The sequence below is a fragment of the Coloeus monedula genome, assembly GCF_965178545.1.
Source record: "Coloeus monedula genome assembly, chromosome: 15".
NCBI lineage: Eukaryota > Metazoa > Chordata > Aves > Passeriformes > Corvidae > Coloeus > Coloeus monedula.
In genome coordinates, this window is record NC_138795.1 from 6,559,447 (window position 1) to 6,570,097 (window position 10,651).

Consider the following 10,651-nt stretch of genomic DNA (forward strand, 5'->3'; position numbering starts at 1 on the left):
ACACTGCCTTGTACCCATCCTGTTGTGCCCAGTCCTTACCAGCTGGAACCAGAGAGAGAGCCACAAGAGACACTTAAACAGTTTGCACAAATGCTTTTCTTATCCATAAGCTTTGGCAAACACTTTAAATGACCATTGGTACAAATTAACTCGACTTTCCAGCTGTTATCCCATTTACGGCAATTCAGCCAAGCATGTGATAAAGCCTCCTTGTCTCACTTTTCTAGACAAAACCCTGGAGATGTCTCCAGCTGCTGTCATTCCTGGGGAGAGATCAAGACAACACCAAAAAAAGACATTTGGGCAAATTTCAAAACAAGCTGAAGCTGCTTCAGGTGGGGCCACCACACACCACCTCTGCTTTCCTGTCTTTGCCTGGGCAGAAATTCCCTCACTGCCACAGTCCCCATTGTCTCCAGGCTGCTATGTGCAGCCTCCAGGCCCCTGTGCTCCCGAGATCCCCGCGGTGTTCTGGTTACCCCTACAATGCCATGGAAAGCCCCTGCTTTGCAGTTTCTGGATGTTTAAATGCTGTCCTCAAAAGGGAGCAAGTTTTCAGTGTATTGGGGCAGAGGAGGATAAAGCAGGGCTGAGATGAAAGACCTGTCTGGCAAGCACACACCTCATGCAGTCTCCACAGGAAAGATTGGAGAAACTGAGGAATTGCTAAAATCAAGCTAAAATAAGAGACCTTCAGGGTAGCACGGGCAGGGCTTTTGGCAGGCAGCCTCACAGATGCACCCACAGGCTGAAGGAAGGGTGTAAAGTGGTCTGGGCAGCCCTGTCTCCAAAAGTCAGCGATTTCTAGGAGCACAGGGTTGTCACACCAGAGCCTGCAGCAGAGGCTGGGGATCAGGGTGCTGGAGCTGGCCTCACTGCACAGGCCCATCCTCAAGCCCCAGTTCTGCTCTGCTGGCTCAGTGCCTCAGCCTGATGTGACCAAACTCTGTTTTTCTGCACCATTGTCAAGAGAAACCCCACCTGGAGCCCCATTTTGTGGCACGGGGACATCTCAGAGCACCCCTTCAGCACCCCACAGTTAAAAGCAGAAATTTCCACAAGCACATGTGCAAACTCCTGGACCTTCGTGCACCAGCAAGACATGATGGCAGCTGGACAGGATCCTCGTCAGCTGCCCACACAGTTGCTTCTCTTTGCAGCCACGGCCCCAGCGATGCAAATTCAGCCTGGAAATCGGCATGTGCTTTGTGCTTGCCCCTGTAGGCCTTCACTCTCTAAAGTCTGGACCGGGATTTTTAATTAACCTTGGAGAGGTGGAGACCTGCACCTTGCACTGTCAGAGCTTTTTATCCCACAAACGATCTACTCAGCCCAAATAAGTACTCTCATGCAGGGAAGGAGACTTGCCCCACTCTGAAGTGCTGGGAGAGATAAGAACTGAGACTCTCAGGTGGTTTCTGAGCAGTGGGAGCTGATGCCAGAAGCTGCTGTGACTCACGAAATTTCACTGAGGTTGAGCAGCACCCACCCAAGAGGACGCAGGCAACTGGTCCCACCAGTCCCCGGGAGACTTGGGGCAGGGTGGGCCTGCCCCTCGCCTTCCCCACCCTCCCATCCAAGTGGTGTTTCACAATTTCCCCCATCCCAGGGTTACCAGGGCAAGAAAAACACCTCCAAGTCGAACATGACAGGATGACCAGGCACCTCCACTCCTTTGCCTCCCAGGCAAAATGCCAAGGTGTTGGCATCCCCGGAGCCGCAGGCTGCTTGGACTTCTCCCAGGGGATATTTGGAAAATGTCAGAATAGAAACTTGTTGACAAAAACTTGTGATGTTTTCATACAGGCACGGCCCCGTGACCAGGTTCAAACAGTTCTATTTCAGCAGTTCTGGGTAGCACCAATGGGTTTTCAGGTCAAAATATGTGGCCATTCAGAAATGTGTAAAGAGGTAATTTTAAAAAAGCATTTTAAAAAACCATCAAAAACAAAACATTTGGAAGAACCTGCCTTTCCTCACATTAGTTTTTAGATGGGACACTTTCAAGTCTGTGTCTTTCCCTGCATGTTCAGGACCCATTTCCAAACTGTAGGATTTCCTCCTACAAAAAGGGCACCTTGGCCCCAGGCCCAACATTTGGGGTGTTTAGGATGCTCAAGAGAAGGGTTGCCAGGATGCAGTCCCTCAGGCAGTATGGATCACACCGAAAGCCCTCTCCAGCCAGCACAAGCACCCCCAGGGCAGAGCTTCTGCCAGGAAAAACACCCTAAACCCACCACTTTTCCACAACTACCCCTACACAAGCTGAAACTTGATAGGGTGATGGCAAAAGCCAGATGGATTCTGCTTTCTCACTCTCATCCCTGTTCCTAAGGGGGCTGGGGTGGGTTCAGCAGTGGAAGCCCCTTGAGCAGCTGGTGCTGGGGGTCCTGCTCCCACCCCAGCTCTGCTGCAGGAGTCCTGTTCCCCTTTCTCCTTGCCCAAGAGGGGACACGCCAGAGCAGGGCTCCTGCTCTCCTTACCCCACACCCAGAATGGAGCATCCTCAGTGCAGGGGATCCCTGGGACAGAGCATTCCCGAAGCACCCCGGCCCAGGGCGGGGACACCCCGGGGTGGAGGGGCCCAGGGCCAGCCCCGGGGGCGGGCAGGCTGCGGCCGGGGGCCCTGCCCGCGGCTCGGGGGTGCAGAGCACCCTCTCCCGGCGCTGCCTGTCAGCAGCTGCCGGACTTTTTTATTACTTCTTTTTTTAATTATTTTTTTTCTGCCTGCCAGCTGGGGCGGCTCATCCCGTCCCGTCCCGTCCCGCCCGGTGCCGCTCGCCGGGGGATGCCGCGCCCCGCGCCCCGTGGCTGAGCGGGTCCCGCCGGGGCTCCATGGGCTGCACCGGCAGCGCCCTGCGCTGCTGCCCCGTCGGTGCCGAGGTAGCGGCTGCGGGAGCTTTTGGGCTGGGCTGGGCTGGGCTTGGGCTGGGCTTCGCTCCGGGTCGGGGTTCGCGTGGGGTCGGGGCTCCGTGGGGTCGGGCTCTCGTGGGACCGAGGGTACGCGTTGTCGGGGTTTGATGGAGTTGGGGTTCGCGTGGGGCTGATGTTTGCGGGGAGCCCTGCTTGCACTGCTGGGGACGAGGGGTGTTGGGGGCACCCGGCGTGGGTTCCTCCCTGCCCCGGGGAGCGGTGGGGCCGGGCGGTGTGGCTGTCCCCGGCTGCGTGGGACCCCACCGGCATTGCGGTGGGGGAGGTGGCAGCGGGGACAATGAGAGCTGGCAGCCACCCGCCCTTCTGCATCCTTCTGCACCCTCCTGCACCCCTCCAGGCTCACCCCCACGTCACGGCAATTCCATAATTAAGGGGGTGCAGCATCTGGGATGACAATGCCTGTTGGGAATGCTGGTCCCATAGAAGACAGGCATGGGTTCCCGCAGCTAGATCTCTGCCAGCCTCCCATACCATCGTCCCTCATCCCAAAGGTTGTGTCCCTTTGTGCTGAAGGCATCACTCCTGTAGGGGAACACTCCTGTAGGGGAACACTCCTATAGTGGAGCACTCTTGAGTCCCCCTCAGATCTCAGCATGTTGCTCTGTACTGAAGAGCTCTTCCGTGAGGTCTGAAATCATTTGCTGATTGCTATTATCGTTATTATTGTTACTATTTTCATTATTTGATGTGCTCATGCTGCCCCAGTGCCGCACCCCTAACCTCGGGAGATGTTTTTGCTGTCGGATGTGCTGTGCTTACTGGTGTTGGGTGTTATGATTGCTGGAGGGTGGCACGGGAAGGAGGGAAGGCAGAAAGGCCCCATGGTGCTGCCATACCCCGGCACAGGTGGCCCTTTGCAGACCCAGCTGTGAGAGCCCGGCTGCCCAGGACCACAGAACCCACTGCTGGATGTGCAGGGGGAGCAGGCACGGAGCTCACACAGCCCTGCAGCCAACAAGTGCCTTTATTTACAGCACTTGCAGGCTTGGTCACTTCTCCACATCATGGAAAAAATCCCACTCTGCTATGTCATAAGATCAGACACTTTTGGGCCGTTTTGTGACTCTGAGAGCTTTCAAGAACAGGCATAGGACAGGGAGAAACAGCAGCCCCAAGGCCCCAGGTGCTGAGAGCCCCACGTTTACCGAAACACGGAAATTTGTCATTTGCCTGCAGACACTTCCCTTCCTGCACTTGCCTGCTCTCGAGCTCCTCTGCTCAGCCCTGTGCACTCCCCACCAACACTCGTAACCCATAAAACAGCCCTGCTGCTGTGGCTGAAAGTCATTCTGAAAGCAGCACCTAAAATCCCCGTTATGGCTAAAAGGCATAAGGGCAGGCGTGGGGCCACTCCTGTCCATGTTCTCATGTCCCAAGCGCCAAAAGGCGGGATGGGAGACCTTCACCTCCCACTGCTGATGGGTGGACTTGCAGAGTTGCAAGATGGGTGGACTTGGGGTTGCTTGGGGTTGGGGGAGACTTCACACCCCGGGGGCAAGGCCAGCCAGAAGCCATGTGCAGGTCACAGGGTTGGGGACTCTACTAGGGCTGGGGGCTGCAGAGGCTTTTGAGGCCAGTGCCAGGTTTGAGGTGACCTTGAGGAGCTGGTGCTGGGTTGGGTCTGGTGGGTGGATGACATAGCAGGAGCCACTGTGTGCCCTGGGGGAGGCGCCTTGGCAGCCTCATTCTTCTCTGGCACCAGTCTGCGGGCAGCAGGGTGATAACGGAGGCACAGAGAGAACCCAGTCCTGAGCTGCAGGCGCTGTCCCCGGGGTTTCCTTCCCCTTCAGCTCCATCCACCCGTGCTTGGCCACTCACGGTCACCGCTCGCACTTTGGTCACGCTCCTGGCGTGAGAGAGGCCAAGTTGCCTTCCCAAAAGATCAGGGCTGAGGCTTGGCCGCCTTCCAGGGCTCGGGTGAATTTATTTTGAAGAGCTAGGAACTGTACGTAGCACCAGGAGTCAGGGAAGGGTCAGAATGCAAAACTCGAGGCTGTCAACAGTGTGAAGTGTTTGCCTATGGTCTGCGGCACAGATCTGACTGTAGGAGAGGTGATAATCACCTTCTAACACAACCATCACCATCACTGGAGAAAAGACAGCAGCCGGGTTAAAGACAGGTCCCACAGACCTGTGCCAGCATTGCTCTGGCAACACTGAGCATGTGCTGCAGGTCCTGGGAGGTGTTACAGTCATGGACCAAATCCTGGCCCCCTTCTCCACAACCACAAAGCAAAACCTCCTCCCCAGGAGCAAAGACAGGATTTAAATACTCATTTCCTGCCTCTTTGTGATTTCCTCTGCTAGGTTGCATGGTTAAATTGCTTAATGTACTTGTAAAACAGGAAAAGAGGAAGAAAAATACAGTCCAAAACCCCACCTCACGCTAAGAGCTGAAGCAGAGGCTGCAGCCACCTTGGCTGCCTGCACTGTGCCGGCTGCTCTGCACTGGTGCTCCCTACCCCAGCACCCTTGGAGATGACTCAGGTCCTGTTGGAAATCCCTATTAATCCATCCATAAACAGTTCTGCTCCAGGCTATTAGAAATATTTAGTTTTAAGAATGTAGATAATTTTGGTTTTTTCATAGCTGGAAGGTATTTTTGGCAGAGGTTTCCAAGACTTTACAGGATAAGCTACACTGTGGATGGCCCCCACCTGCAGGATGTATCAGGCTGCTTCTTCCCCTGGCCAAAGCTGTTCCAGCTGGAGCAATTCCCAACCTGCTCCTTCCACACACACAGAGTAGATTCCAGGATGATTTTCCAGCTCTCTAAAATGCGCCAGGCAATACCAGAGGCACGGGGTGCCAGAAAGCTGCTCTGGAAGTGGCAATGGAAAGTCCCTCCATATTTCAGAGCTCTCAGCCAAATTTTGCTTTTCACCCCAGAGGTGGAGCTTTTAACCCAAAGGACAATTGAGTGCTTATGACTAAAATTAGCTCTAGACACTTTTAATTGCTCCTAGAGGTAGGAAGGTGCCTCACTCATAGCCTCAGGGCAAGTATTTAGATTTGTCTGTTGATTCTGGTGAACCTGTTGCTCGCTTCAGCTATTTCTGAGTTCAGTGCAGGTGTCTCAAATCATCTTCCTTTAGAGGCTGAGGAGCTCTCAGGCCCCATCACGCTGTATTTGGGGTGTGGGGGAGAGGTGAGGATTCCCTGGGTCTGTGCTGGGGACATTGCCTGTGCTATGGCAGTGACCAGCCTTAGACTCTCTGTCCTTGGGCATCACTTTGCCAGTGAGCAGGTCACATGCAGCAGAGGTGGTTTGGTTTGGGGGTTTGGGGTCCCTCCTGGAGGTGGTAACAGCATCCTGCTCTCAGATCTGCTGAGATCATCCAAAACCCTTGAGATCTGTGTCACCCCCCTATGTCAGGAGGGTCCTCCTACACAGCCTTTGCTTTGTTGCAGTGAAAAAAAAGGAGGGAATATGCGGTGTGGGGTGAGGGGAGGAGGCCTTTTGGGACTCCTGTGATGCCCTCAGGATTGCAGAGCCTCCACTGTCTCATTCATCTCTCCCCTTGCCCCCCATCCGTGGACTTCAAAACCCATCGCAGGACATGGGTACATTAAATACCAGGGAGATGTACAATGTCATGAAGTGTGTCAGCGGCCAGGTGGGGATCCCTGGGGACCCTCTGCAGTCAGGTGTGCCAGGGTTCAGCAGCACCCCAGGGCACCCACGCTTTCAGGGTGAGCTGTATAAACGAGCAAAACAAGCCCTGTGAACTCTTGACTGCCGGGTGCCTCCTCGCCCCCTCGCCTGGGCCACGTTCAACGCCGCGGCTGCTCATGCCATAGAAGGGAAGATAAAGCCGAGGCGTCCCAGGGGCTTGGAGTTCTCCTGCGCTCTGGAACTGCGCCTCCCTCCAGCTCCAGAAGGGGGGCTGCAGTGGAGGCGGAGACAGGGACGCCTGTTTGCTTTCCCTTGCTTTTTTCCCAAGCCAGGTTCCCTAATCCGGGCTGTATTTGGCCGCGCCACTGTGCGCGGGGCCGAGCCGGGGAGCAGCCGGCGCAGCGTGTTCCCGGCTCCCCGCAGGCAGCTCGGCTGCTTTCCTTAGGGAGCGGTATTTTTAGGAGCAGCTCTGCCGGGGGCTGGAGAGCAGCAACGTGTCTGCAGGTGAATTTTCTCGCCGCTCGTGCATCTATGCCCTGCCCAGAAGCACAACTCAGTGATGGGCATCAGGGACCAGATCTGCCCTGCGCCAGCGAGGCCGAGCCGTGAGAGCCTGCGAGCTTCTATCTTTCAGCAACTGATAAAAATATATCCACTCTTTTTTTTTTTTTTTTCCCTCTTCTCCCCTCCAAGTGCCTAAATTAAACCCATGCAGGGCTGGAAGGCATCCCATGGAGCTGTGCTGCTGGAGGCAGCTCCCGGCTCTGGGTTATCTCAGCCCCGTGGCAGCAGTGGGAGCGTGCGGGAGTGCGGGGCTGTGCAGCACATTCCTGCGCTCCTGAGGTCATTGCTTGGCCGCCGCCAGCTCTTGCCTGCTGCCAGCCCTGCACAGGGGCTGTATCGCCTCTGATTTATGGTTATTTTTCATTTCTCACTGCCGTTCCAGCTGTGTCAAAGCTCATCTGTGTAAGGCCCTGGCAGAGGCGTGTGTTTGGGGGCTGCAAGGTGCCAGGGACCAGACTGACCAGAGCATCTCAGGACAGGAGGAGGGTGGCAAGGGAGTGCCAAAGCTGGAGCCCTGCCAAGTGCTGCCTGCTCTCCCCCCCAGCTGTTTTGCTACTGGAGCCTATTTTGCACCAGCACCCTGTCAGGGGGATCTTGCGAGCATCCCCCGGGTTTTCCAGCTGAGTGCTACATGGTGAAATGTCTGGGATGCAGGGAAGTGTGTGAGCTTGAGGCCACCTGATGGGCAGCACATGCACACCCATGGGTGCTCAGGGCTGGAAGAGGGCAGGGGGCTGGGGAGGGACCACTGCTGCCCGAGGGGCTGTGTTCTAGCAGAGCTGATGCAGGCTCAGTGCAGGGTGTTCTCTGCCTGCAGCCACCTGCCCCTCTCTGTTCCCCCTTGCTCCAGCCCCCTCTCTCTCTGCCAGAGACAGCTAAAAGCCCAGCAGCAGAGGGGTCCGGCTTCCCAGGAGCTCTCGGCCTTGAAGACAGAGAATGGTGAGAAAAAAATGGATTTTCCCTCGATGTGCTTTCTCAGAATGATATTAAGGAAGCAGTGGACAGACCCCAGCATGGCACCAGGGAGGATGGGGATGATGTAGGTTCATGCTGGTGCAGGAGGGCAAACGGCATTCCAGAGACAATGGCATCCCAGAGATGATGGATCAATGGCATCCTAGAGCCAATGGCATCCCATCATCTCAGTCAGACAGGTCATCCCCAGAACAGGAGACCTGGCAAGCTCTGTGTCCTCTCTGAGCCTGCAAGCACCATCCCAACTAGTGCTAATTTGGACCAGAGAGATGGAGGGAGGTATTTCTCCAGTGGGAAAAGGGCAGGGCTGAACCTGGCCCATCACATTGGCAGGTTCAGCTGCCCAGGATGTCCAGGCAGCCCAGACAGAGGGAAGCAGCCAGTGCTGTTTCAGCTGTGTTTGTCTTGCAGCCAATGCCTCCCTACTTCCTGAGGATGGGGAGAAGGCAGCAGTGCCAGAGTGGACGGACAGTGCGAGATTCCTCCAAGGCCAGGAGGAGGAGCAGCTGCGGGATGCTGGCCAGGCAGGCAGTGCGAGCATCTCCCCGGACATTGAGATCCAGGTCAGTTGGAAAGGTTGGTGCTGCTGGAGGCAGCAGCTGGGCATGGAGCGTGTCACCAGCCAGGACTTCCCAGGCAGTGATCATGGACCTGGCACATGCTGGGCTCCATTTTTGGGAGGAGGACAGGTCTAGGAAAGGGTGAGGAAGCCCAAAGCAGTGAAGCTCTGCATCCCTTCCACTGGGATTTCTCATCTGACTGCTTCCCAGGTGGAAAAGGGAAAAGAGCTGGAGCTGAAGGAACAGTTTGATGCCCTGAGGAGAGAGCACACGGAAACCCTGCAAGGTGCGTGCCGGGGCAGCAGGGCTCCCTGCAGCCCCCTCCCCTCTCCTCACTATTGCCAGTGCCCCTTTGGCTGCCTGTAGGGCCACGGTGATGCTGTCCCCTATTCTCCAGCACTGTGGGGCTCAGGTGGGGCCTGCTGCCCCAATGTCCCCACACTGGTGGCACTCAGCTCACATTCCCCCACAGAGCTCCAGAGAGCACACGAGCAGGAGAAGCTGCTGCTGGCAGAGTCCCACCACAGGTCTGAAGCAGCCTTACAGGTACCTGCAGAGAAATCCCTGGGGACGGGGGGGCCTGTGAAGGGCTTGAGGACCATCTGCTGGTTTTGCCAAGGTGTCCCACATTCCTCAGTGGCCACCTCAGTTCCTGGTGTGCTCAGGGACCACGCCAGTTCCTCCAGCCCTGGGGTTATTTGCATACCACAGCCCAGCAGTCCCCACGCTCAGAAAGAAATCCCAGATACCTCTAACTCTGCTTTTTCCCTGGTTCTCCTAGGAGATGATTCAGGCACTGAATTCCCAGCTGAAATCCTTCCAGGACAGGATGAAGCGGGTGGAGGAGTCACTCTTGAGAACAGACTACAAGAAGCACATCCAGGTGCAGGGAGGGGTGTCAGGGAGGGGACCTGCTATGGGGTGCTGACCCAAAGCCAAGAGGCTTCTCTGATGGATCCTGGCAGGGTGGGGCTGGAACCAGAGGGGAGCACAGGACAGCTGAAGGGGAGAGCAAAGCCTGTCCCAGAGAGGCATTGAGGCCCTTTGAACACAAGTGGTGGCCCTGCAGGAGCACGGGAGCCCCAGCCCCTTCTGGGAGCAGGAGCTGGAGAGTCTGCACTTCGTCATTGAGATGAAGAATGAGCACATCCACAGCCTGGACAAGAAGCTGCTGCACCTGGAGACCGTGGTGGGTTGAAAGGGGGGGTCACAGGTGGGCTTTCCTCTTTCCAGCTCTTCTACCCACCTTAATCCTGCCCAGAAACTGCAGCTGGAGCAAAGGTGGATGGAGCCCATTTCCTCTCTTGGCATGGGGAGGGGATGCAGGCACAATGCCACCAGGCCAGCATTTCACCCAAAATGGGGTGGCAGGGGGTTCAGAGGTGCTTCCCAGCTCCCTCCTCACCCTCATGCTTCCCTTCCAGGAGGAGAGGAACCTTCTGCTGGAGGAGAAGGTGAAAACCCTCCAGCAGGAGAACGAGGACCTGCAATTTCGCACCCAGAACCACCTGCTCATGGCGAGGTAAATGCTGGTCCCACCCACCCGGTGCACAGGTGGCACCTCCGATGGGGGGGACAGGTGGCAGTGCGGGAGCACATCGCAGCCTGCGGTGCCACCGGGTGCTTTCTGCGAGGAGCAGAGGGGCTCGCGGGCACTTTGCCCGGCGGCTCCGGCAGCCTGTGCCCTCTGCCCGCAGGCAGCTGTCCGAGGAGCTCCAGGCCGCCCGCGGGGCGCTGGAGAAGGAGGCACAGCTGCGGGATCAGGCTCGCCGGGAGAAGGAGGAGCTGCTGTACCGTGTGCTCAACGCGGGGGACGGCGGCCCCTTCCCCATGGCTGCCGGCGAGGTGCCCCTCATCGCCACGTAGCACCGACGGCACCGCGCTGCCGGGGGACTGCCGGGGCTCCCCTCCGGCCCTGTGAGCCCAGGGCTGCCCTCACAAGTGCCCCCCAGTCGGGGCAGGGCTCCGGGCTGGCCGAGCCCTCGGGGCACCTCATGGACCG

The 10,651-nt window shown here is 57.0% G+C and overlaps 1 protein-coding gene across 1 annotated transcript; it reads left to right on the forward strand.

The window, feature by feature from the left end:
• The first annotated feature begins 2,780 nt into the window (after positions 1 to 2,780).
• On the forward strand, positions 2,781 to 10,551 carry CCDC69 (coiled-coil domain containing 69). Its single transcript, XM_082291145.1, has 9 exons — positions 2,781 to 2,883; positions 7,984 to 8,053; positions 8,501 to 8,652; positions 8,860 to 8,935; positions 9,122 to 9,195; positions 9,431 to 9,532; positions 9,719 to 9,838; positions 10,074 to 10,171; positions 10,347 to 10,551. The coding sequence occupies exons 1-9, from the start codon at positions 2,836 to 2,838 to the stop codon at positions 10,513 to 10,515; spliced, it is 909 nt and encodes a 302-aa protein (XP_082147271.1). The 5' UTR covers positions 2,781 to 2,835; the 3' UTR covers positions 10,516 to 10,551.
• The last annotated feature ends 100 nt before the right edge of the window (positions 10,552 to 10,651 follow it).